The following is a 27,641-nucleotide window of genomic DNA, read 5'->3' on the forward strand; positions in this document are numbered from 1 at the left end:
AGTAGGCATTAGTGCTCAACTCTTTGGTTTTGCTTCCCCTTTTAACTGCAGTGTACTCTTGTAGTATACTGCTTTTTCACTAAATGAAAATAATGCATTTATGCTTATTTGTGAAAAATTACTCTGAGATAAGGACATGTCTTTCATAATAGCTTTTTTATGCTAGATCTCTAACACTTGCTTAAGCCTCCAGCAGCAGCCGTGGGTTATTCTGATTCCTGGGCATGCTTTTTGCTACAGAGAGCAACATGATGACTTCTACCTCTTTAGATCAGAGAAAGAATCTCTGGTTGGTGGGCTTTAAAATAAAATGTTATCTTAGTATTCCATGGACATTAAAATGCTGTTGGCCTGCTAAAGGAACTGCATTTATCTTTCATGAACGTTCATCTTTGAGTACGTTTCAAGTATTTAAGTACCAAATTATTCTGTTTGAGTGTTTTTAATAGGCATTCTGCTAAGGGAAGACTGGAGGACTGCCAAGCTGCTTGTTTCTAAAGTTCTCAAGCAGTGTTTGTGAAGCTAGCTAGTGGACAGATGCATAAGGGCTGTGCTTGGTAATGCTGACTCTTCATCATACTATGCGAAAACTCCAATAATCAGTCCGTCATACTCACAAAATGGAGCACATAGAAGTTTGCATCTCCTACTGTCTTGTCTAAGAATGCTTTTTTTTTTACCTCACAACTTTAACTAGAATTCATCAAGCAAATATGTAGTGTTTAGGAGGAGTGTGAGCTGTGCTTTTTGACGTTAAAGACACAGAGGTAAAATATTTCAACAGTAGTGTGAAGGAGAAAAAAGCTGTTTGAATGTGTAAAACTAGCAGGAAAGATAGGTAAAATGCATAGCAGAGCCTGTAATGTAAAAGGAAAAAATTTTTTGGGGGGGTGTTCTTGTGTAGGCTTTTCAAATATTTGAGATAGGAGTTCCTATATAATGGTATTTAAGAACTATGTATGCTTTGGTCTTGCCCTTGATTCCTTGTAAGGGTACAAAAGGTGGCCCAAGTGCAGCCCTCTGCTGGTTTCTGTTGCGGGTAGTAAGGGGACAGAGTAGATAATTCATTCATTCTCTCTGTCAGGTGCACATACACAGGCACACACTTCAACAAGAAATAAAGGCAAAAAAAATGTAGTGTGGATGGACAAGCTTTGGAATTAAGAATTTTCAGGTTTGCTACTTTAAATTGTCCTGCAATCACAGACCAAATTATGGCAAAAGGATGCCTTCTTGAAGATGATTAAGGAGTTTTAAGTATTCGAAGAGCAGCTCTTGAGGCCATGGGGCACAAATTAGTTCTAATTAGCCCATGGTGGAATGTGTCATTGAGGTTTTTAAAACTTTCTGTTCTATAAGGTAGAAATCCCAGCATGTTTCTCAAGATGTCTCTCCATGTTAAAATCCACACAACACCACCTGGAGGGTTGTTCTTTAAATTGCCAGTCTGCTTTGTGATGTGTATCTCCAAAGCCAGCTGACAATTCAAAGCGGTTGAACATCTGCAGGGACCACATTACATGAATGTCGGTTCTTCCCACGTGTTCAAATGAACCTGGTGTGGCTGTACTGTATCTTCTTAATCAGCTTTGTCCAGCCATCTAGGTGATTTGTCTTTGGAAGTGATGTCAGTTACTTAAGAATTTGTGGTACCTCATGTATGGGCAAGGAAAGTGCGGCTGTAAGAAACTGAGCAGGAGGAACGGAAGCTGAAGAAGCTGGTGATTAAGTTCCCTTCTGGAAGATGAGACCTACAGAATGTCTACAGTATTGGGTCTCCCTGCAAATGGGTTTCAGAGTGTGCAGATTAAGTGGAAAAAAAAAAAAGTCATTTTCCTCTGAAGTGAACTTCTAGGCTTGTTTTTGGTGGGTCTGTGTTGTTTTTTTTGGAAAAGCAAAGTAACTGATTTTATGGGTAATACTAGCTGCCTTGGTGTTGCTTGGAATATAGGCACGACTGTGCATTGAAAGCTTACAGAGCAGCACTCCAGAAGCTGTATCTGTACTGACAAATGTAAACAACTCCAGCTGCAACTTGAATATTTTTTACTGTCTCAGAGTTTCCAAGTTCACATAAGCTGGTTAAATTCTTTCCTTAAAAGTTAACTGTTGTACAAGTATGATACATTCATTATAATTTGCAGATAGTATTGATTTAAATAACTTGATTTAAAAAATGCTTTATGCGTCACGGCAGATAAAAATTATTTTTGTATCCTATTGCTTTCATTCAAGTACAATAGGTAAAGCATCATAATTACAGCTATTGGAATACACAAGTTTTTTGTTCCCAGGCTTTTATTCATATTAGTGGAGGGCATTAAGGTTAAGAGAATGCTCTCTTATTTTTTATTCAGTCCCCCTTTTTTTCAGCTTTCATTTAAAGATTGCATGTTTTCAATAACTCTTCAGATTTCAGATCAAACGCTCAGTATTTCTGTAACAATTAACTTTGGTTAGTGTTTTTCTGTTGGTGGAAAAGGGAAGTGAAAGTCTTATTTTAGTGTCTTTAAATTACAAACATTGATAGATGTTGCATCATCAAAATGGTGGGTAATTATTACATTTTCAGGTGTTTTATGCTTTCTCAAACAGGTTTTTATCTTAGCCATTATATTATAACCAAGTATATTATTCCGATAGTATTTTGGCATGGGTTGGTGCTATTTCTGAAAGCAGTCTCTTTATAGAGGATTTCTAAGGGAGTTTGAGGATCTGTTCTTTCAGGGATGGCTGGGGGACAGAAAGAGCCTTAGCAGTTAATGCCTGACTACACTTTTTCTGTACTGTTACAAGAAGCTTTTTGTGTGGATTAATGATTTTGGTTTCATCAACAGAGAGACTGTTCTTTTACCAGCACAATAAAGAATCTAATGTAAAATCATCACACAGATCCAGAATCTGGCATCCTTGATATCTTAGAGACCTTCATTCTGACATATGAATTAAGTTGTGAGCTGTTGATATTCTGCAGAAATCTAGACAGGAGTGCAAGGAAAAAACCCGATGGCATACCTGAGGAGGATTCTGTAGATTTAGAAGGCACCTAAATCAAGATGCTGAAGATAGTTTTATCAATTTTGTTAAAGATTAAACTGTCTTTGTAGGTAGTGAATTAGCCTTTTATATCAACAGATATAATGGGCCTGTTACTTCATTGACGATCATTAGAGGATTGATGTGCTGTTTAGGTGTATTACAGTTCTTGGCTATTTGGAAAGCTTAAGATATGAATCTGTGTAATACTTGACATCATGCATTGCTTCTAGCTATTAATTTCTTTTCTTGCCTGATCTGATGATGCTTTGATGCGTTTAGTGCTGGATACTTTTTGGCAGCTTGCCTGTCAGTTTTGACCAGAGGTACAAAAAAATGCTATTCTAGAAAGAAAGATTACCTTCTTCCCCGTTGCCTCCCCCTCCCCCAAAAAATAATTTTTTCAGGAACGTGGATTAATATCAGATATGGCAAGGTCTCTTACCTACACTGAAATGATGCACGTACACATCAAGGAAATGAGTCACCTAGTATTCTCTATTGGAGTAAGTGGTTAGGAATCTGAGGAGCCTTCTGCGCATATAGCAGGCTTTGATGCACAGATTTAGTGCATACATGTAGGTTGTTCCCATAATCATAAGCTCACTGAGTCTGTTCTAGACTTTATCACATCAAATTATCTCAGTGCCCAGAGCGTGCTGATTTGCTGTGTGTGATACCAAGTTGCTCTCTGAAGAATATCCAGATATCTGGCAGTCCAGATTGATAAATGTAGGGAAATTGGATAGGTTACTTTTTAAGAACTTTGTCCAAACTGGTGTGGTTCATAGATGTGCTATTGCATATGCATGCCAAAATGGAAGCTGTCAGGCAGGGGGGAAAAGCAGTCTACTTGCTGCTTGTTGAGGGGGCAAGAGTATGCCTGGCTTCTCTTCTGGCTCCCTGTTTGTGTGAACTGTGAAGTGGAGCCCAAGTTTCTTCTGGATTAATCTGGTGGTGGTGGTGAGGCTTAGCTCCTACCTCAGTTAATTGTCATGAGTGGCAGTTAAAGAAAAGCCCATGGATGTTGTCTCCTCCTTCATAGGGTACACATGCTGTGTACATTTATGGATTCATGAATTCAGTCACTCCTCTGAGCTCCTGCAAAGAGTTGGGTTACTCTTTGACTTTGCAAAATGTTTGCTCGTCTTATTTCAGGAGAAGCTCTTAGGCCTTGTTACAAGCCTGAGGTGGTTTTCCCCAGCCTTCCATTTTCTAAATTCTTGGTTAATGAACTATCTTACTGTCAGGTTTCCTGAGCAGTTTGCAGACCTTGTTAAAAAGAAAGGTTTCACTGCAGTACAAAAGCTAAAAGGTAAGAGCAACTAAGTAGCACTGTTGAATAGGCCATCTTCTTTGGGCTTGAGGAACATTCATGTATATTCTTCAGAAATCTGTAGGTTGGTTGTAGTTTTGCTAGTGCAAGAAAAAGGTAGGAAGTGAAACCCATTGAAGTTGAAAGTGAGTAAACAAACCTCTATCAAATACATAATGTAACCTGGGGGGAAAAAACCCAAATATGGTTCCTTGAAAACTATATTTCTGTCTCAAAAATTTGTTCAGACCTTCCCCCCCATTTTTTCTGTCTTGAGAGCAAACAAAAATGATAAGCAGTTTTGATGTTGAGCTTTCTCACTTATTTTTAGTTTCATCTGAAGTGCAGCAGGGGTACTTTCAGTTCACTGGGTTTCTTACATTTCACCCTTTTGTATGTTTGAAATAACAAAAAACCTGGCAGTTATAGAAATAACCACCCTTTCAGTTTTAAAGGAAGAATCTCAAACTGTTGCACAGAAATTAACCATAGATGTTAGGGGAAAAAAATACCGAAGCAATTAATCAGGTGAGTTTGTCAGGATATATTTTATAGTACAAAATGTCCAGGAAAAAATAAAGTAAAATAAGTATGTTATGATAATTTGGTTAGAGAATAAAAGTTAAATTCCTCTTTTGAGGGGTTTGTGATGTAATTTATATGGAAGAGGGGGTTGGGGGCTGATAAGCTACTTGCTTAATTTTGCGTATGGAATTCCATTTTATATGGAATGATTTTCATGAAAATATTGTGAGATTATCTAGCTAATCTCATCTGCCAGTGGAAAATAGCTTATTGTCCCTTCACCTGTTTTTGTGGGGGATGTTTTTGTGACCTTCATAACTCTGCATTCAAAGAAATTCTTTAGCTTCTAGATGTCTTTATTTTTTTTTCTACAAAAAAAAGAAAATGCTGTAGTAAAGAAAATATAGTGTTTCGATGCAAACTGAAATTTATCCTGAGTGTTTCACAGATGTATGCTGGTTTTTAAACATAACCATATTTTTCTCTAATGCAATGATAGACTTGCCTTTCTAAGCCTTGAAGAAGTTACAATGCTGATTTCAAAGCTGTCTTTCCGTTATCTGTTCCAACATGTGATAATAGATACCTACTTGCAAAAAATTAAGTTTTTGACTCCAGTGCCTCTCTTCAGGAGCCCTGCATTTGTATGAGCTTATCCCACTCCTTCTCAACATGTCTGGAATCAGGAAGAAGTAGAATAATATATATTGCCTTAGGGCACACCATGCCTCGGTGGAAGGCTGAAAGCTGTGCAGCTGAAGGGGGGCAAGCCTCCTGTGTCACTCGTCCACAGTACGTGGGAGGCTGGAGCCGGGAAAGGAGTTCAGCTTATTAGTTGTACTTCTTCCTACTTCTCAAATGTTGAGTGTTGTTACATTGAAACCTGTTTTGCAAAATTAGGGAATAAAAAGATCTAATAATGTCAGTGCCTTGAGGTGTGAGTCAACACCAGCCCTGGGTGTTGTACCCCACACATACATACTGTAACAGACAGCATAGCAATCTCTCAGTTCAAGGTGATCTTGAAGCGCTTACAATAGTAGTCTTGTACCGGTAAACACAAGCCATAACCTGACAACGAGAGGTGTCAGTTTTTCAGATAAACTGCCCTATACCTGTGGATTTGAGAGCATTAAGCAATTATTTTTATTAAACAAGGAAACTTAATTATAGCGATGTTTAGTCTCATTGTAATTATTACAAAGGTTCTTAGGAGGCTTTCCGGCACTCTGCTGTGCTCTTGCGGCTAACCTGTTCAAAGCTTTGTGCAATGTTAAATTTGCAGAGTCAAAGGCATTTTGGTGTGAACTGTGCACTTGAAGACTTATTCTCATCGCTAAGGACAGATTGCTTTATGGCTAATGCCCTGTCCACGCCTAGCCCCGATTACTTTACCGCTTACAACTCTAGTAGGCATTGTGTGTTGAACTAACCTGCCTAGAGGAAGCCAGTTCAGAGAAGTTCTAAACCCAGGAGTTTTAAACGTTTTTATTGAACTTTTGAGTTTGTAGATAATAGAAGCAGCCAATCCAGTGCAGAAAGTTCAGTTGTTCAGGTAAAAGCGTAAGTAGCTCAGGTCAAGAAGGATAAAAATGCATCAGTATACATAACTACTTTAATTTTTTTTTTGCATTGTACTGCTTTCTGTAAAAAGTTGGTACTCGCTCGTTAAGAATGATTGCTTTAAATTTGTGCATTGGTTTCCAAATACAGCTTATATGCTGAGTGTATTTGTATATCTCTATGTAAAGATTTATTGCTCTATTGCTTGGGATACATTTTCAATTTGTTAATTTTTAAAATAGATTTTTAATTTGTTTTCTATTGTTAGAACGTGATAATTTATATAGTTTATATCTTAAAACAGCAGAAGTGGCCTCTGAGATGAATCTAGAGTTTGCAACTTCTTTGGGAAGTTATGTGGGTAAAGTGTGTTCTGACCCAATAAAATTTCATAGTTTAGTTGTTTGTTGGTTTGTTTTTTTTTTTTTTTTTAAATTGAAAGAAAACAAAAAACTATGACACAATGGTTTTCTTCCCTTATGGATATAATTCTAAAGAGAAGCACAGCATTTAGGAAATATGCATTTGGATTGCCTGTGCAATCCATGTTAACATCCTTAAATTAAAACCTCACAATGCATTAATGTTGTTAATATTTTCCAGGAAATCTCTGCCTCCTTTATGGCACAAAATGTACTTGCTTGTGTTGTGAGAAGCGTTATAACCATTCCTTGTGTTTTTTTGTTGAAGAAGAATGGAGGATTGTGTGTACTTATAAGGCAGTTAAATGCCACTCTGGAGAAAAAGATATTTCTCATGCTTCCATCTTGTAATTGCTTATTAGTGCAGACATGTAAATTAAGCTTTTCCTCGATCATGATTGTGTGCTTCTCATTTGTTAAGTGCTTGATGTGAGATCTTGCAGCCTGATTTGACTTTCCTACCCTCTTCGTCCCCTCCACCTGCTCCCAACAGAGGAGAAAGCTGAGGCTGTGGAGCTATGCTTACATGAGGGCTGTATGTGATTAAAAAATTGGAATAATACAATTCTAGCAGTCTTAAATTGGGTGCCCAGAGGGACTGATGTTTGGGCTCTGATCTCTTTGTGCTGGGCTGGGGTTTTGAAGATGAGTACTTGTGAAGTGCTCTGGCATTTCTGATGAGTGCTTTAGAGAAGCCACTGAGAAAATTAATTCTGCCTTTGGAGTTTGAGCATTTGGCAATACGTGAAGCCAACTGCCATTTCAGACCTCTCACTTTTCTTTTTAAGTAAAGAATTGTGACTTAATTACGGGAGTAACAACCTATGTGCATAAATTGACTTGGGAGCTCTGTGGAAAACCAGCATGAATCTTACTCTTGGTCCATTAAAAAAAAAAAGTATATGGTGTAAGAGAATTTAGTTAAGATGCACCAGTACTCTTTTTTTTCTTTTTTTTTTTGGGGTGTGTGTGTGTAAAATTAAGGACATCATAAGTATGAATTATAAGCAGCTGACTATGTTGGCTAATGATTTATTGCTATGAATACCTTTAAGTTCAGGATATTTTCAAAAATGTCTGTATCATTTGTCTAGAAGGACGTGTCTGAAACACCCTTGAAAGAAGTAGAAATTACTTAGTAGCAATCCTCATCTGTCTCAAAGCAGAATAAAAGTTCAGTGTTGAAAATCAATTGATCTGTTATCTTCAGGATTTGAAAAGTTTTTGCTTTTCACAGTTCAGAAAGTGAATGAAAGACCAAGAGTTAGGCTTTTCACCAGGCTGATGGGTCAGCCACAGTACGTGGTACTTTTCCTTCCCTGTTCCCCTGCAGTATTATTTGGTGGGATGTGATACAAAAGAGGGGACAGTAGGATGAGAGTGAGTTCTTTCATTACACATGGAAAATTTTGGTTAGAAGCATGAGGAACGACTTGTAATTTTGTGTAGGAAGCAGTAAAGAAAAAGTTGGGTTAATTGTGGTGGAAGCAAACCGATTTATAGCATGGGAAGCAAGGCTCTGCTGTGTATGTCACAGGTTGGCTCCCCATGTTACCTCCCAAAATCAGGGATCTTGAGCTACAGGCTAGCGTTGCATTTCTTTCTATTTTTTCTAGTAAGTCTTTGGGGGTAGGCTCAGTGCTTCCAGTACTGTTCCCTTCAGGAGCAATGACATCCATATTCAGTAACTATTTTAAAGCGAAGAATCTTTTTAGTGTTTTCTATTATTCTTTTGTTCTGATCTTTAGTTCTACGTGCTCATCTATATTTCCATAAGTCTTAAAATTCCTTCATAAGGTAAGAAAGGCTTTAATTATATTGAGGCTCGTGTCTGTCTTCCATCATATTTGGAGAAGCAGCTGACAGCAGATCCTCCTTCCCCCCAGAGAATGGAGCAAGCGGTGCTGTACGCCTCTTGATCTGCAGACTCCCAGCTCTGACGGAGTGATGAGGAGCCTGGAAGTATGCTACGGTCGCGCAAGTTACTCCTCTCTTTCTCTTCCCTCATTTTCCGAATGTGTTTCGGAGGATGATTATGTAGCTTAATTGTTTTGCCATTCTGCTGCTTTCCAAAAGTCCCTCTCTAAAATTAGATCACTACATTCATAAGGAAATTATGATCCGATATACTAGACTTTGCCCTTACTGCCTAAGTCATGTAACATTAATGAAATTGTGTCTTAATGTTATTAGTTTGTCATGCATAGACAGCACAAATTTAGTACTGGAGATAATCCCGTAGCAAGCTGAAATGGCTTCTCACAGAACAACGGGATGATTAGTGACACCGAATTTGAAGACAAAACTGGGATCTGGTAATAAAAACTTTTGTGACTTCTGAAATGTTAAATGCTTTCAAATGTACTAAGCTGAACTACTATTCAGGGTTCTCAGTGAAAATGAAAGGTTTTAACACCAGCTTGTGTGCAAACAGAATACTGCAAGCGGCCTAAACCCAAGACTTCAAATAATAAATTCACCCGAAGTAGCTAACTGTTGCCTTAATTAGATACAGCTTCAAAGCGTATGCTAAGATTTTTCCACTACAGCTTTTCATCACTTCCACAAGTTCAGCACGCCCTATACAGATGCTTAATTTGTATGCTGGGCCCTGTGATAAAGCTATTTCTGTCGATGAGATTCCAAAATTATAGGCACTGATGTCAATGCAGATGAGGTTAGCCTAATTTGGTCAGGAGAGGGCTATGCCATGCAAAATCTTCTTTACATGGGCACATAAAGGCCAGTGCCAAGACTGACAGGTGTCCAGTGGGTGGCAAGGAGCTTCAGAGATAAACATTCTTGTTGCTACTGCTACAATTCTTGCTTCTTTAAGAAACAATGTAACAATTATATGGCTTATTTTCAGTATCCCTGCAGGATAACTAAGTAAAATGGAAATGGAAGTTAATTTTACAAATGTAAATCTTTTAAATCCTAACAAAATAACTTTTTTTTATGCTAGGTTCTTAAATTCAATTTCTGTGTAATGTTAAAGCTCAACAATGAAAGTAGCATCTTGTTACCTTCAAAAATGGATTATTAAGTTCAGCGGTATTCTGCTGTGAAATCCCTGTAAGAAAAATTACTTGAAAGTGGTTTTTAATTGTAGGAGGTCTCGGAATGTTGTAAATGCAATAAAATGCACACTCAGGTTGAATAATGAGAACAACTGTATTTTTGAGAAGGCTGTAGAAGGATACTAGTTGTAGTTGAAGTCCCTGAACTTTTTTCCTGCTAGCTTTCCACCTTTTTTCTATGTCAATGTGTCAGCTGTGAAGTGTATCAAAAATGTGTTATTCTATTAATAGAACACTTTCTTTATATGCCTGTTCCCGTACCTCCTTCCATGCCTCCCCCTAATAGGAGATTGCAATCATATGGATATTTTTTTTTGCCTGGGAATTTTTTTTATATTAGTTTTGAGCTTGTAATTCTTCTGTTCCTTTGTCAGCTATCTCTGTCTTAGTACTGATGTATTTAAAAAAAAAAACCTAAACAACTCTTTCTTTGTATCCATAAGAAAAAATATCTTATGCTGACATCTCTGTAACAGAAGGCTGAACCTTTTCAGTGTATTTCAGTCTCAAACACAGTAGTCTTTTTCAGTTTAACACCTGCAGACATAAGCCACAACACTACTAAAAAACTCTCTCTGTTGCTGGGTCAGCTTTATCTATAGTGGGGGTGAGATGCTGAAATAAGTAGATTAGGTTTTTGATGAAAAGTGTTTGGATGCATGGATTGCTGGCACCCATGTGCTAACAGAATATTAATGGAAGGGAATAACTATGTTTTACAAATGTGTTAATGTCTAAAATATCTGTTTTGCATGAAAATGCCTTTAAAAACTTGCTAATAAAGCTTAATAAAGCATTCACTGTAAGAAATTTGCATCTGCTGCAGGTCAGAGAAGGAGACTTTAGAAGTACGTAAGATGGGGTTGTATCGGTAGCCTGGAAAGTGAGGGAAGGTGTTGCAATGGCAGGTGTTGAACTGTGGCATTTGGAAGGTTAGGGTTTTCAGCTTACAGTCTCATTAGAGTCCTTCCAAGTTTAAGTAGTTCAGCTGAAATTGGTCTGCTTAACCAGTTCAGTTGAAATTGGTCAGCTTAACCCTAATGCCATCGGTTTAATTGGTTCTTGGGGAAAATGCATGGAAGACTGCAAGCATTTTTGGGTATGGTGCGTAAGCAAGTTCTGAAATAAATGATTAGTGCAGATGACTCTCCAGATGAATTTTCTCCGGAAAGAATATTGTAGCAAAAACTAACTCTGCTAATGTTGTGGTTTGTTTTTCGGTTTGGTTTTCTCTTCCCTGCCCCCCCCCCCAGTTTAAAATGTTACATTTTTGAGGTGGAAGATGATGAATGTAGTTGGCCAATGTAACTTCACTTAACCTTTTTTGTACTTCAGATACTATGTGATGCTGCTTAGTTATGTGCTTTGCTTTTTTGTGAAATGCTTGGACACGGCCAGTCTGATCTTTCTCTGAATCTCTTTAATCTTTATAAACTCTGCAGTGACTGTTTAAGTTAATTATTATTTTCATCTGTAATGCCATCATATTTTAAATAAAATACTGTATTGATTTGTGGATTTGACAGCAGATGGTGTAACCAATTTCAGTGTTTGTCCTGTGTAGTCATTGAGTTATTTTAATGGAAATGATTACAGAATAGGAAAATAAAAGCTAGGCTTGATTTATTTCAGATGTTCTGTTGCCATCTCTGCTTAATTTATTAATGTGAAACTTCCAGCTTTCCTGTTGAAATTTAATCTTTTTTGACAACGTAATATTTTCATGTTTTTTGTGATGGCTAACGGAACTAGAAACAAAGATGATTTTATTGCTGCCTTTTTAATGTTTAGCATATTTTTGGAGCTTTAGCATATGCCTGTGTACCTGGGGAAATGCTGAAATGTGTTTTTTCTGTGGGAACTCTTAAATTTTTTTAAAATAAAATTTGAAAATTTTATCTAAAATCCTTGCATAAATACCTGCTTGTAATAAAGGGAAGCTGTGTTGCCTGGGGAGTCTCAACAGATGTCAGTATTTTAATTTTGTGTAAACTACTCTTTAAATACTTCCTACAAAGTGAATTGAATTGTGTATGAGGGGGTTAAAAGTACCTTTTAGCAGTGTCGGAGTAGTGAAAACGTGCTAGTCAAGAACCAGGCAGGCAGATGTTATTGAGGCTGAGAGGGAAGTGAGCCCCCCTAGTTATGGGAGATTACCCATCACCTGGGAGCTGAATAGAAGCTCTTAAGTTTTTTTTTTATTCAATCTATTAATTTCTGTTTGCTTTTCATGTCTGAATGAGAGAGAAGTCAGGGAGCAAGTCAAAAGGAGCAGCTCACGTTGTACCCTGCCCTTTTAGCCTTCATTCGTTGCACTGCGTTGCTCTCTTCTCCGAGTTCATGAGCTAGACAGACACATCTGTGGAAATTCATACATACAGCTGCTGTCTGGGGAGGCCCCGATTGCTTCCTGTGCTCCCCCTTTCCACACACAGGCTTCTAGGAGCTGTGAAACTGCAGAGGTGAGCTAGTAGTGTTCATATAAGAATAAAAGTTATTGGAGAAGCTTCTCTCCAAGGAAAAAAGCTTAAGCCTTGAATTTAGAGGACAAACTTCTTGTGTCCTTTGCGTCTTCTGTAGATAATTTATGAAGAATTATAAGATGCAACTACTGTGACTTAAATTTCTGTAATTTCCTTTTCTGATGTGGTGATGTGTTGACAATTTTGTGATGTTGTCTTTCTGTGAGATTGTAACCTCAATGTTTTTTTTATTTAGGTTTCCAGTTAAGACAGACAGTAAGACAGTCTTTCACTGTTCAAAGGATGTGCTTCAGAAATAGAACATAAATGTTTTATTACAAAGTCTAAAACATTGGTAGCTTTTCTTGTCACACATTACTATTCATCTGTTTTCACTTACATAGCCAGGTTACTTGAAATATGTGAAGTATGTGGGAATTGAAATTAGGCTTTATTTGCTTCCAATATACCATTCAATCTTTGAAGGTGTGTTTAATAGTAACTCATGGTAAACTGGTAACAGTTTAATTTTAATTAACAGTTTAATTTTAATTAACAGTTTAATTTTAATTAACAGTTTAATTTTAATTAACAGTTTAATTTTAATTAACAGTTTAATTTTAATTAACAGTTTAATTAGTTACAGGTAACTGGTAAACATAGTAACATGGTAAACATGGTAACTCAGAGCAGCTAAAACTCAATTTCTTGCATCTCACCTTCTCACCTTCAGAACAGTCTATCAATGCATTGCAGTCTGAGGCCCTGATGGTACTTTGCCTTATAACAATGGTGTCATTTTTTAACTCTTCAAAATCATGGATGAAGGCATTCATATTGAACTCAAACTGGTCCAGTTTCTTGCTGTGTCACAGACCTTTTGTGAATGAGCAGACGACAGTATCTGCCAACAGGTGTGGACAGACGCAAGCTGATGTAGACCAGCCCTGGCTGAGCATCTGTACAGCCGTGCTAAAATGGTTCTCTGTCCAAGGTAATAAGCCTCACTACATCCGACAGACAGTTGAAAAATAAGTATTTCCTAAATAACACATGACAAATACATGTGTGTAGACTGTTACCTCAACTTTTTAATACTTTTTTTCTTTCTTTAAAGAGCGTTTGGTAAAAGTGGAGTATAGCTTCTTGCCAATATCTCTTCCCTGGAGAGAAGCGGAAATCTAAGTTCTGTGGTTTTAAACAAAGCCCTAAAATGCAATAGTAAGTAAGCAGACTCAGAAAATGGGTGTCTGAAAAAAAATTGAGAAAGAATATTGTAGAACTTCAGTTCTTTGGCTGGGTACATTTTCCTAAGAACAAGGGTTATATGGTACAAACCGGCACAGTGACAAATGATCCAATTTAGATCCTTTTAAATGTATAATGGTATGTTCTTTGTAGAAACTCTGAGATTTACTATGTTAGGCAAAACAAATCACCAGAAGATTAACTAAAGTTCATGAGATGACAGAGGCACTGAGAGTATTCTCATTTGTATTGGAAAAGAAGCATTTTAGAAAGAAGTAATCTGTTTCTAGATGTTTAATCTATGCAAGGAAATTAAAAATGCTTTCTTATCCACCCCTCAACTAAGATACGTGCATTTTTGCCATATCACTTTTTCAGAGTTACACAGCCATTTCTATTAACCTGTGTAAGTATGATGTTGAGCAAATAAGATGAAAGGTTAAAAATGGCCATCAGAAAAATGCAGTGTTTAATAATGTGCTTACTTTGGCAAAGACTTATGTGATTTGTTTATAAAATATAGAATACCTCTTACCCCTTTTGGAAATGCAGTGCATGCGGGATGATCCTGATAGTTTTCTATTGCTACATTAGAGTAGCTGATGAATGAGTGGTGGTATGGAAATACAGGTTGTTGGCTTCCTTTCACTCATTGAGATTGGATCCTTTCTTTTCTAAGGGGGGTTCTTTCTTTTTCTATCTTATTGAAGACTGAAATGGAAGAGTTCTAAAAATGAAAAGTGGTCTTTAAGGAAATTGCCAAATTCTGCCTTCTGGATCTGTAGCCGTCCTTGGCTTTGGAAGTTCACGTTCTGGAGTTCTAAGCCCTTGGTTTAAGATCAGCCAGCCTTTTGAGTTTAGTTGCAATGGGTTAGGAAGTAATGATGATTTATATGTGTTAACGAAGGTGAATTTTGCCACCTTTCTTTAATTTTTCATGTTTGCTTATTGCTTACTGGCTGATATGTAGCTTTATGTGGTTGTCACCATCCCTGGAGATATTTAAAAGATGTGTAGATGTGGCATTTAGGGACATGGTTTAGTGGTGGACTTGGCAGTGTTACGTTTACGGTTGGACTCAATTATCTTAAAGGTCTTTTCTAAACTAAATGATTCTATGATTTTATTAATAGCAGCTAGAAAAGTTGGAATCTTGTACCTAGTTGCAACACAGGCTAAGATGGCAAATCTTTTAAATAAGAAGCTGACTTGAAAGTAAAATGCTTAGATAACATTTTAAATTAAGACATAAACAGAAGTAGCATTTGTAAAAGTTGGTCATTGTGTATACGTTGTGAAATTCTGAAAGGTCTGCTCTCAGTATCTGTAAAAATAATGGTGTATTTTCCTCTTATTTTTTCCTTGAGTGCAGTGTTTAGTGGTTGGGTTGGGCTGCAGCAATAGCTACCCACATTTGTACAAGAATACTTCTCGCAGATTACCATTTAATTATTCTTTGTAGTGAAGTCTGCTGGAGAGAGAGATCACGCATGATAGATAATGAGGCAGGGAGAAAAGCGAAGAAAAGATGGAAATTATTTGAGAGCTGTGTGGGTTGTGTTTTTTTCACTATGTGCTGATGAATTGGTGAATGATAGGCTTATTCCTCTGCTGTCTTTACATGCTGTTAATATAAATACGGTTAAGTTCCCCGACTGGTCCATAACAGGTAATATGCCAGTCAGGAGTGTATCCTAGAAATCAGTGTGCCGCAAGCCACTGTTCTGTGCCTGTTCTGGAAGGGGTTTTTGAAGGGCAAAGGGGACTCCATGGAGATCTCATTTCTGGGCCAGTTGTACAAGTACATGCATGTGAAATCAGGTCATTCTGGCAAGTAGGAGTGATTAGCGATGGGCCTCAAACTTCTGTGTAAAAACTCATGTGGTGATGGAGATCTGTGAAGCCCTGCTGCGTTTAAACAGGAGCATCATGTGAGACCCAATAATGTCTGTGAAATACGGTGCTGTTGCTTCAGCTCTGGATTTCCTGTAGGTGTTATTGAAATGTTTTTTTTTTTTTTTGGGGGGGGGGAGCATTTAAAGACAGTTCTGTACATATAGTAGTTACTGAGGTTTGTAAGGCAATGCTGAGTCATTATTCAGGACTGCTGAAATTTATTTAAAAAAGGGTTGGAACAGATGGGTATTTAGAAATACACAAGTAAAACTGGGATCCTGTACTTGGTACTTCAAATAAGAGTACGCTAATAGGAAATACTGGGTTTCCATGTGGAGCCTTGAAGATATCTAGGAGCGTATATGGAAATAATTGGATCCTTGCAAATCACTGTGGCACATTAATGGAAAGCTGCTTTTAATCGGTGGGAGCTGATGCCATGTGATGCTAGTTTCACAATGAGAGCAAACTGGTATCTTTAGCAAATTCCTTAGTGGAATCTTTGTAACAACTGTTGCAAGACCCCAGGTGCTTTCTGCTGTATTGATAATGAATTCCTGTCTTACAAGGAATTACACAGAAAGGTTTACTCAGCAAATGCAAAAATTGTAGCAAAACATGCCTTTGACTGCTTAGATGCCTCTACCATGTCATCAAAGTCATTGGGATATTTATGTTTGTTTGGAAATGGGAAGAGACAGCAATTGCACATTTGAGCTGGGAACTAGATAATGACTTGTATGCTATATTTGAGTGTTAAGTACTGGAAATCTTGCCTTATCAAACATGGTATTTTTGCGTGCATTGAGAAAATGAATTTTAGAAAAACTGAAAAAGAATATCCTAAAAAGCAGGGAAGAAAAAGAGAAGAAGTAAGAAAATGAAACAGCCTTAGGAACTTCCATAATTTTTAAAAGACAAAAAAATGCAATGTATGATAGCCATTCTTTCTGGTGTGCTCCTTCATTTCAAGATGAAGCTGAGACTGATGGTGATGCCCACAGCCCAAGGGTCACTGATTGCACTCCAGAACTTAGGTTACTACCTAAGATAGATACATGATAGATAACGAGGCAGGGAGAAAAGTGAAGAAAAGATGGAAATTAGTTGAGAGCTGTGTGGGTTGTGTTTTTTTCACTACGTGCTGATGAATTGGTGAATGATAGGCTTATTCCTCTGCTGTCTTTACATGCTGTTAATATAAATACGGTTAAGCATGTTATCATGCTTATTATTAATAGGTAGCATGTTATCACAGAGGGAATTTAGTACTATCTTATTTTTATGTAGACTTGTATCTGAGGGTTTACCATACTTGATAATGACCTTGAATAATTTCTTTCATATACTTGTAAAACATCATTTATTTCACCTTCAAATTGTTAATGGGATTATTTAAAGCAGTACTTTCCCCAAAAGAAGCACTTTAGCTTCTTTGTTGATTTCTTATACTTCTCATACAAATCAGTGCACTTTTTGGTCTTCTGTCTCCAAATTAAGAATCCTATTTCTGAAACAGTCTTTCCATTTCCAAGCCATAGTTAAAACAAATAATGTTGTAGTGGCGCTTAACAGATGGGCAGATATTTTTATTCCTGTGTTCTGGTATTAAACTTATGCATGAGACAATAGTTTTAAGAAAAACTTTCAGTAAGAGAAGGCTAATTAATTAAACCACTTACTATTGGAAGACAAAAGAGGAAAGGGTGGTTACTTTGTATCACTGTTTTCTAAGATAATGTTGTGTTTCCGATATTGGTGGAAGAAGGGCTTGCTCCATGCACCCAGGATAAGACCATTCACAGACTCCAAGAACATCTTCATGTGTTTTGAGACAGGAAAACAGAGAAGGCTGATCAGGGATTGAAAATAGTGGTGACGGAGAGAAATGCTTGACCTTTCAAAGAGTATAAGGCTATTTGTGTTAGAGTTTTATTTGGAGGAGAGTTCAGTCTTGAAGCAAATCACCTCATTGTCCCTGTTTGTCATGCCCATTTATTTGTTTTCCAGAGTGGTTTCGGTATGTGCTAACTAGGCTCCTTTCAAAAGAAACTAAGCCATTCCACTCCTTGCGTGCACCAAATGTACTCTAATCTTTGATAGGGTCATAGAGGTTTGACCAGTTATCAGTCATTTTTGGCAGCTTTGAACCTCCTGTGGTGGGGTCCAGTTCAGGAAGTTTGAGTAAATGTGGCCTGCAAAAAAAGCCTCCTGGGCTTCATATAGTATAGGTGTAAAGACCTCAGCAGCAGCTGTGTTTTGATCTGCTCCAGTTGTGCCAAATTGCTAATGCAGATATAGCCTAATGCCATTTATTGTGGGTTTTTGTTTTTTTTTTAAAGTAACATCAGACTGGTGATGACTAATTGTCAGGGTGTCTTAACCTTGTCGAGTGTTTGGAGATGGTAATGTTTTTAAATCTACCTCAGTTTGTATTTTGGGTGGAACTTGGCAGACCTTTAGGTAAGTGCTGTATTCATTAAGTGAGGTACCAGAAAGTCTATTCTGAATGTTCTTGCCTTTGTTTTTGATCTGACTGGTTTTCAGGGGCATGGGGAGGGGAGAGAGCAGAAGGTATGTGTTTGGAATGTAATGGTGCTGTAAGAACCCACAGCTGGTGCCGAGATCGTGATTATGGCTTAGCCAGCACAAATATTTGGGAATCATATTATAAAATAACAAAAAGCCCTATCCCAGTTACTGAGTCTTCTCCTTCATTCAGTAAATATCTGCTGTGGTATGTGTCCCCTTTTCCTGTGGGTAGGAGGAAATTCATTTCTCAGTGCTAAAGTTACTCCTTTTGTAATCTGTGCTAACTTGTATTTTGCGCACATATTGGAATTTGCAATATGATCATCTTATAATAAAAAAATAATCATAGGAGGAGCAGAATCTTCATATAATTTATCTTTCAATTATTCAACTTCATCCTTTTAAACTCAGTATCCCACACGCTGTTCCTTTTTTCCCTCCGTAGCTGCTTTTTTTCCAAACTATTTGAGATTTCTTTGTATTTCTGAAATGAAACATTTTGTCAGCTTAAAATGACGAAAATGGAAATGAATCTCAAAGCTGCACCAAGTACATAGGACTGCTTGGCTGCATAATCAGGGCTCTTAGAGGAAGTTAGTCTGCTTTCCAACCCTGGAAAGTGCCGGGGGGTGGTGGGGTGGGTGTGAGGGGGATTGTAGGCAAGTTCAACCCTTGGAGCAATAAACCGAAGCAACATGCCAGTTCAGGCATGAGTATGTGTGGCTAGAAGGGTAGTGTGAAGGATGGCTTGGTATTTAGTGGACAAAAGAAGAGATCAGAGAATCATGACTGGTTTCAATGATTGCGTGTATTCAGTGCGTTAACTTTCTTTCATTAACATTGCTTTTATAGCAACCTACTATAAATAATCTTGAAATACGTTTTGAAGTTCAGTTCATAGCAGTTCTCCAGGTGGCAGAGATAAAAGGAACTTCTGAGTATCAGCTGTGGTGAAATCTGCTGGAAACAGGCTCTTGATAGCATTTAAAGGCAAGGCAGTATCCTGAATTAGCTCAGGTGGTTTGAGTACTGGAGTTTGATCCTGTAGTCTAGCACACTTTGCTGTATAAAAATGTGTTATAAAGGCATGTAATCGCAGTTTTTCATTTCCCTTAGCGTTTCTGTAGGGTTTCGCAAGGTTTTACTATTTGCCGTGTCCTCCGGTTGTAAAACTCTCTCGTTGAGTGGGGAGTTGGCAGCGGGGCGTACGGGGCAGCGCTGCTCCGCGGAGCGAGTGGCTGGGCGGTCAGACGGCTGCAGCCTTCGCGCAGCTGCTGGCGGTGCAGGCAGCGCGCGCCCGCCCGCCCGCCTTCTGCCTTACCGCTGCGCGCCACTGCTCGGGCTCTTCAGCCCTCACACAGCTTCCAGCCCTGGCGGGGATCGGGGAGGAGAGTATGCTTCAGGTCTTCGGGGTGATCCAATGGGAATTGCATTGATCTGGTGTTTAGCTCTGATCCTTATCAAATGGGTTACTTCTAAGGTAGGCTGGTTTATTATTCTGTTTTGACTAACTGGGTTTATAAGTAGCCTGAGAGAAAACAAGTCATTAAGAACTTCACGAGTACTTATTTTTCCTTTTTATAGCTAATCTGTTTTGGAAACACATCATTCGTCATTTAAAATTGTGTTTCTTAAGTGTTCATACATGATTTTGCAGCTCTCGACTTTTGCCTGCCTTGAAGTGGGAAGAGTGTATTTGTAGCAGTGCCAGTTAGGAGACGGGGAAAAGGGGACTGAAATGGCTTCTGAATGGCAGGCGTTTGCTTGCCTCCTTTACTAACAGATCTTCAATTTTATAGCTCTTCAAAGGCTTTGTGAAAATAAGGAAAAACAATTTTAAAGATAGTGAGAATAATACAAATTAGTGTGTTTTGCTTCCTGGACAGGATATCCTTTTTGTGTTGTTGATTTCAGGGTTACGGGAGTGGAACCTACCAGTTTTGTTTGCTTAGGTGAAGAACTGGCTACTTCGCTTACTTTGTAGCCTTTCCATTTGAGATGCCTGTGTTTTGAAAAATGCGTGCTAATGTTAGACAAAATTGGGAGTTCCTATTCTCTCATTCTAAAGAACGTAAGTGTCCCCATAATGTATATTGTGGTAGTACATAAAGGTGGGATTGGTGCCTGGAGATGAGACCAGGCTCTTCTCAGCATAGCTGTCTAACCTGCAATTAATTCCAGAAGGAGAAATAAATTTAAGTTTAGGATTGTGAAGGAGGGCCAGAACCATTGGAGAGAATGAGGGAAACTGGGGAAAAAAAGAAAAAAAAAAAAAAGACTTCATGCATTTATATATAGATAGATTTTTTTATTAATACACAATTTTAACATTTTTGTACAATTAACAGGAGAATCTGAACAAATATGAGTTTGAATTTGTTGTCAAAACAAGCTTTGCCAGGTATCCATGCCTGAACTCTCCAGTCATTGCCAATGACACAGTTCTAAATTTACTTAAAGCCAAAACGGTCAGGCTTAGTTGCTAGTACTTGTGATAACTTTTGTCACATCAAGAAAAAGATCAGGATACCCTAATGGATGTTCACTTGTGACTGAAGGCATATTCTAAATGCCAAAGTTTTACAGCTGGTGTGCTAGCCTAGCACATCATCTGCATTTTACTGGTATACTGTCAAATTGCTGGTTTTCTGAAACTTGACATAAAAAGCCTGCTCAAGGATTATGTCTAATTCAGTTCGGTCAAAGATTCTGTTAGGTGGGAAAAATAGGAATTCCAGGTAGCTGACATAACACGGTTAAGCATAAAAACCTCTGCTACTTATGGTTGTGTTCTTAAATGTGCTAACGGTTGTTTCTTTTAAATAATTTTTTTTTGTGTTCATCCAATTATCCTATTTTTGCTGTTGCTTTTGAGTCCTTCTGCCATTCTGATTTAGTTTCTAAAGGTAATACCCCTGTGTGTTTCTGTCCTCACTTAAGTCAATCACTTATGCTTTTTTTTAACTATGCTTTCTTTTCTGATCAGTTTTCAAGCTTTTGTTTTGTATATTTTTGTTAAATCTTGAAGTTTTTATGTTGATAAAACTTTGGGCAAATCTTACGATGCCACATGATATACAACTAAGGTGTATAAGAGAAAATACCTTACAGATGCTTGTTAGATGTCTATATCACTAACGTTGATAACTATCATTCAAACAATAGCTAAGTTCATAAATGATTGCCATCTGTCTTGGGAGACGATCATGTGAAATAGCTTTATATGGAAGAAAATATTAAAATTATCACATTCAGATATTTGAAGGGGTGTGTGTGTGTGTCTTATTGCTGATTATTATTGCCTTCCTGAAATTAACTATATTTTCTTATCGCTGGTTTGATAAACTTTCAAAATACTGCTTTGAACTCCAGTGAAATACTTAGAAAATAGTAGTAGGACTGTTTTGCAGTGGCTTGCCTGAGTTCAACGACGGTTTCTTAGAGTGCTTTAAAAGAACATTTTCCAGTACTTTAGTGAGTAAAAACTTGGTGATGTCTTGTGGAAAACTGTGGATCTTACATTAGCATGGAACTTTTAATTACTTGAAATAATTCTAAGAATTATAATAAATGACAGTCTCACTTTTGAAATCCAATATTAGTTGGAGAAATCCGGTCTAATTAGTTTGTCATTCTAGGGACTTCTAGTTGATGAACTGTCTTAGAATCTTAAATAGTTTCCAAGTGTGTATATTTGGGGCAGCATAACCAATAAATTGCAGGTGCCATGATATAACAACTTCTCCAAACTTGTTCTCAATTTCTCTTCCTGAAAACAATCCTTTGATTGTTGGGCAAATAACTTGGGCAGAAAAGCCAAGTAGGTGAAAACACCTGACTGGTTGTGTTGCTGTCCTCTGGCTTTTCTTTCCCAGCTTCTGAATAAACAACTGAGTCACAAAATGAGGGTGTTGTACTCCATCAAAAAGCATAGAGAGTTCTTTCTGATGCGAGGTAATGAATTTTGAAGGCCAACAGCTCTACCAGTTTCTTTGTGCTGTTACAGAATGAGACCATGTCCTGTTTTCGGCTGGGATAGAGTTAATTTTCTTCCTAGTAGCTGGTGCAGTGCTGTGTTTTGGATTAAGGATGAGAATAGTGTTGATAACACACCGATGTTTTAGTTGTTGCTAAGCAGTGCTTACACTGGTCAAGGACTTTTCCGCTTCCCATGCTCTACTGACTGAGAAGGCTGGAGGTGCACAAGAAGCTGGGAGGGGGCACAGCCAGGACAGCTGACCCAAACTGGCCAAGGGGACATTCCATACCATGTGACGTCATGCTCAGTACATAAACTGGGGAAAGCTGGCTGGGGGGGCCGCTGCTCAGGGACTGGCTGGGCATCAGTCAGCAGGTGGTGAGCAATTGCATTGTGCATCACTTGCTTTGTATATTCTTTTATTATTCTTGTTATTATTATTACTATTTTATTTCAACTATTAAACTGTTCTTATCTCAACCCACGAGTTTTCTCACTTCTACTCTTCTGATTCTCTCCCCCATCCCACCGAGGGGGGGGGAGGGGAGTGAGCGAGCGGCTGTGTGGTGCTCAGTTGCCAGCTGGGGTTAAACCACGACAGACCAGCAATTGTTTCGCTTGACAGTCTGAAAGCTGGCTAGCTGGCGCTTGCCAAAATGAAGTGCTCGACCGTAATGCTGGTGCTCTGCTCTGAACTGGATCGGGAAGGCTTTGTGATAAAACTGATACATTAATGGAAACATTTCTGTTTGGCACAAACAGCAGCAGGTGCTCTGTTTCCAAGTGTTATGTGTATATGCTGTACTCCCTAGCATCACTGAAGCGGTTTCCCTTTGAAGATATATCTGTGTGCTATTTTGGCATGTCGTTCCCGTTGCATGGCCTTTAATAACTTCCTATACTCTTTGAAAAGATTTTCAGAAAGATCTGACTTGAATCTATCTTTTGGCAGATACTCCCTTCACCTATTTTTGTGAAGTTCCTTGTATTGTTGTTGTTATTCAAGGATTAATGGATCTTCCACTTTAGTTTGAACTTCTTCCATTCACTTTCCATAAAGATGTGACAAAAGAGAGGAGAAATGAAAGCTTTTCTTACTGTATTGCCCTTTGGAAGAATAAATGACCTTCTAATATGAAACTGAAATTTAAGGTGAGGTTTTCAAAGTGGAAGTCCAGTGTAAACAATCCTTCCCAGTCACGTTTCTGACATGTCTTCGCTGCTGAGGCAAAACAGCACACCCAGTTCAGATGGCTGTACTCATGTCTGGAAAAGAGCGGAGTGGTTAAGAACCTCACCTAATCATTTGAGGAATTTGTTGAATCACTTGGAGTCCAGCAGATATTCCCACCAGACCAAGTTGTCCTTGTGCTTGAAAAGGGAACCTGCCTAAACACATGAGGACTGTCTTCAGTTTGAGCACTAGTAATTCTGTCTGCCTGTTGGAATGATGCTTATTTGTTTGAGACTTGTACAGAGGGTCAAGGAGTTCAATATGCTTTACAGTTGTTAACAGGTACAAAGCTTCAGGTAGATGAAAGAGGTGGCAGAGATCTAGAAATAAAATTTTACGCTAAATGAGTTAACAATATTAACAATAACGTGATATTTTGAAGTGCCGTAAGTCAAGCTCTGTCTGTGAAATTTTTAGCAAAGGTTTCTGTAGGCTGATACAGTGAACGCTACAGTCATCTCGACTGTGTAAGGAAGGTAAATTTTTAGTGTAAGTATAGTCTTGATGTCTTGGTGTAGGCTACAGAGAGTGGGCCTTCTTTGATTAGCAGTGAGGGAGGAGGCATTTGTGGCAGTCACTGAGGGTAGAATCCTGGTGGTTAAATTGTTTGAACCGTTGAGTGCTTTACAGGAACTTTAGTTCTTCTAGATGTATTTGCCTTTCCACTTACAAATTCGCTGCACGTGACAGTTCACATCTCAGTAGAAGCTGATGTATTAAATCCGGTCTTTGTTTGCTGGATTTAAAAAGTGGAATCTGGGCAGAGTATCTTAAAGAACCACAGGCAGGGTGGATCGAATTACTTGTCTTTTTGCCTTTTTTTTTTTCTTTTCTTTCTAGAGTGGTGTAGGGGGGTAGTATAACTAATATGCTGACAGTATTATTTGAAGTGGGAAAATAGGTGATATACCTCAACCTGGGGTACATAGTCTGTTACCTATTCAGAGCGTGAGCTAACACAAAGCAATCCATGGCTGAGTGAGCGTAATATTTAATTTACCTACCTACCACACATTGCTAAAAACCTCTATCATTAGCTCCCTCCTCTGACTGTCCACCACAGTGCTCCTAACTATCTGTACCTCGCTTATTTGCCTGATCTAACGGTATGAGGTCTGACCACTCATCACCCACCCTGTATCTGTCCCTTGGTGGAGCTTGCTAATAAGTGTTTTCCTCTTACCTATTTTATTTAACAAATTTTAATGAATGAAGTATGTTTAGGACCTCTACCCTTTTAGCAAAATTAGCTGAATGGTCCTACTACTTTTGAAGTATTAATAAGGTTTACACAATAAATTGTCTCTTTTTCCTTAGGAAACCAAATTTTAAAAGGATTTGATTGTTCAAAGATTCCTATGAGATCTTTGAGAGTCCTTGCAGAACGAAATCACTTGTTTATATATGCTATTAGTTTATGTTTTTAAAAATGTGCTTTGTGTTTGATATCATACATGGATGTACTACTTTAACTAGCAAATGATATTTTAGCTTTTAGAGAGCAAGTAATATTTTTAGAATCAACATATCAAAAGGATTTATTTTTCAGTAAATTCTTGCATATTGTTTTCCTTCTCAGAGACTAATGCTCCATTTGGGCATGGTTCTTCTAGCTGCATGTGTGCTTAGCTTTCTCCTGTATTAGATTACAGAACTGTACTGGACATGTCCAGAAATCTGTGATAGACAGGTGCAAATTGCAAGTTAGCACTAAATTACATCACTGATTGTGCCTAGTCAGTGATACGAAATGTTCCAGGCTACTGAAAATATATTCAGCTGAGTTTTGCTAAAATTCAAAGGTAGGTTGTATGAAGAAATTTGAAAATGTTAGTGGGAAATCAGCATCATTTTCTGGCTGATGAGATGATTGCTGCCTATCCCATCAGGACAGGCACATTGCTGTGATAAATGCTGTACAAACGTATTTCAAGGGAAGGATTATTTGCATGGTTTATGATCTTCCAAGAAAATACAGAATAAAAGCTAAGACAACATAAAAGTGCTGTACAGGGAGTTCCTCCTTGTAGTCTTTACAACAGCTACTATAATTGGACCCCATTTGGAGCTAGGTCTTTGGTCATTTCTGTAATTAAATATTAAGCTTGCCTTTAGAAAAACTTTTCTGACTTCAAGTATAAGGTTTTTTCTTGTTTTAACATTAAGAATATTAAAAAAATGAAGTGTAACTTCTGGGTTTGGAGTCAACACATCAGTTGTACAAATCATGCTGATAGAGGTTATTAATCTCTAGTCTTTCTTTGTGTGCATTCAATTTGCTCTATAGATAGATATTTGTAAGTAACTTTGCCTTTTTTCCCCCTTCCAAGTAATTTGTTTCTTTATCTCTTTTTCTTTCTTTTAGAATTCTTCTCAATGTCCAACATCTATTTTTCTGTCCTGTTCCCTAACATCGTTTGGTTTCCCATCTTTTGAACTTGTGCATTTTCAGGCTGTTGTGTGTCCCTGGTGTAGTGTTGTTCCTGCTACACAGAGGAAAAAATGGGTGACTGCGTTCACCTCCAGGCTGGCTTTTATCTGAAGTTCTCAAAGGGGTATGATAACCTTTTGTGGCACCCAGGACTTCACTGTCCTCAGTGTAAATAAGAAGTGTGGTGGACATGGAAAGGTCATAGGAATTTTTAATGTGCACACACACACACAAAATCTTATTTCTTTAAAAAACAATTGTTGTGAACCGGCAAAATTAAAGTCGGGTTGTGAAGGTGATTCTCTGATCCTAGGGTTAAGAAATAACATTAATGAAGGCCCTAGGAAGTGGCAGGAGATGGTGAAAGTACAGTAAAGGCAAGGTGTGAGGCTGGGTGCTAGGTTGTACCAAGCTTTGAAGACAACATGATGCCAGTGTTGTGTAACTATGAGAACATTCCCCCAGTTTTTAGCTGGGGGGGGACCAGTTCACCACACTTGTGGGAGACTTCCTGAATTATAACTATTATCGCATTAGCTGAATAAGTATGGAACATACATATTTTTTGTAGGTAAGAAATACAGCCTATATGGGAGTATTTCAGTGTCATGCACAGATAGCTTGATGACTCTTTTAGACTTTTATCATCAAATGTGAAATACCACTTGCTTATTTTCTTTAAAATACCTTTATGTATTACATCCTGCCTCAGTGGTACCTCAATTTGCCTGTAGAAGGTACTGGGTAGAATGAAAGTAGCATGTGGCAGCCAAGTCCTGCCCTTGCAGAATATAGGTTGAATTCCTAGGACTGCAGTAATGGTGTCGTTTGAGTTCTTTTACTACTTTTAAATCTACTTTTAGCTTTGCAAGATGGAAATACCCATAGGTAAAAGTAAATAAACAAATAAACCAGGAACTGCAAGTATTTAAGTATTACATTCTAGAAGGCTATGAGGAGCACATTTTTTGTCTGCGTAATCTTGTTCTGTGTATTTTTTTTATTGTGAGGAATGATTGAGGAGCATCAGGAAAGAAATTTAGGGGGGATATTTTTTTCCACACTCTGGTCCTGTTTTTCATAATCTCTTCACTACCAATTCCTGTCCTTCCTTTGTCCCCTCCTAAAACAAAATCAGTATATATATATATTTGAAAGATGTATGTTCAAATTTCCAAAATTAATTTTGAGAGTTAAATTGGAAATGGACAACTGATACTTTATTTTCATTTCAGTTTGAAAGTGATTCAGTTCTAACTTGCATAAAATATACCTTTTTTCTTTTGCAGAGACGTGGAGCAATCTCCTATGACAGCTCTGATCAGACTGCGTTGTACATTCGTATGCTAGGTAAGCATAGCAGTTTCTATATTGCAGAGTTCTAATGTTTATGATTGATTTAAAATAATTATTTTTTTATATTTGAGTATTGAATTCTTAAACTTATGATTCCCTTTCTCCTGGATAATATTCTGGTTAGATTCTTTAGAAGAGTTTGGGTTCTTTTGTGTTGACTTGGGTTTTTTGGTTGTTTGCCTTTTTTTCTTTTTTTTTCCCAGTTAACCGTTGTGTCAGTTGTTTTACTCCTATATTTAAAAAAAAAAAAAGTTCTTATAATTAATGTAATGTGTTTGGTAGAAGTTAAGTTTTCCAGGTGACTCATGATTGATCTTTATTTCTGTGATGGAATTTATCACCTCTGCGTGGTATCCTTCTGGTTAAAACTGTAGCTTAGAGAACATTTGTGTGAGAGTTACCACACACTTCTAAAAACTTCAATACTGCGTCTCTGAAATGTTCAAGGTGTTCTTAAAATAATTGTATGATTTTAAACAATACTTCTCTTATTAATCCTAGAAGATGACTTGAGAAGTGAAAGGACACATGACAGGGCCAGTAGTTTAGTCAACTTACTGAA

General features: G+C 37.8%; 1 protein-coding gene across 3 annotated transcripts in view; it reads left to right on the top strand.

Annotated features, from left to right (window-relative positions):
• PDE7A (phosphodiesterase 7A) overlaps positions 1–27,641 on the top strand; it is a 78,846-nt gene that overhangs the window by 15,760 nt on the left and 35,445 nt on the right. For 2 of the 3 annotated variants that reach the window (XM_076329628.1, XM_076329630.1), the window contains exon 2: positions 27,013–27,073. In XM_076329628.1, coding sequence (XP_076185743.1) covers positions 27,013–27,073 — 61 coding nt within the window. Of the gene's footprint in view, positions 1–19,428; positions 19,560–27,012; positions 27,074–27,641 lie in introns of those variants that run through there. The other variant, XM_076329629.1, reaches the window with a different exon arrangement.

This window comes from Aptenodytes patagonicus, chromosome 2 (genome assembly GCF_965638725.1).
Source record: "Aptenodytes patagonicus chromosome 2, bAptPat1.pri.cur, whole genome shotgun sequence".
NCBI lineage: Eukaryota > Metazoa > Chordata > Aves > Sphenisciformes > Spheniscidae > Aptenodytes > Aptenodytes patagonicus.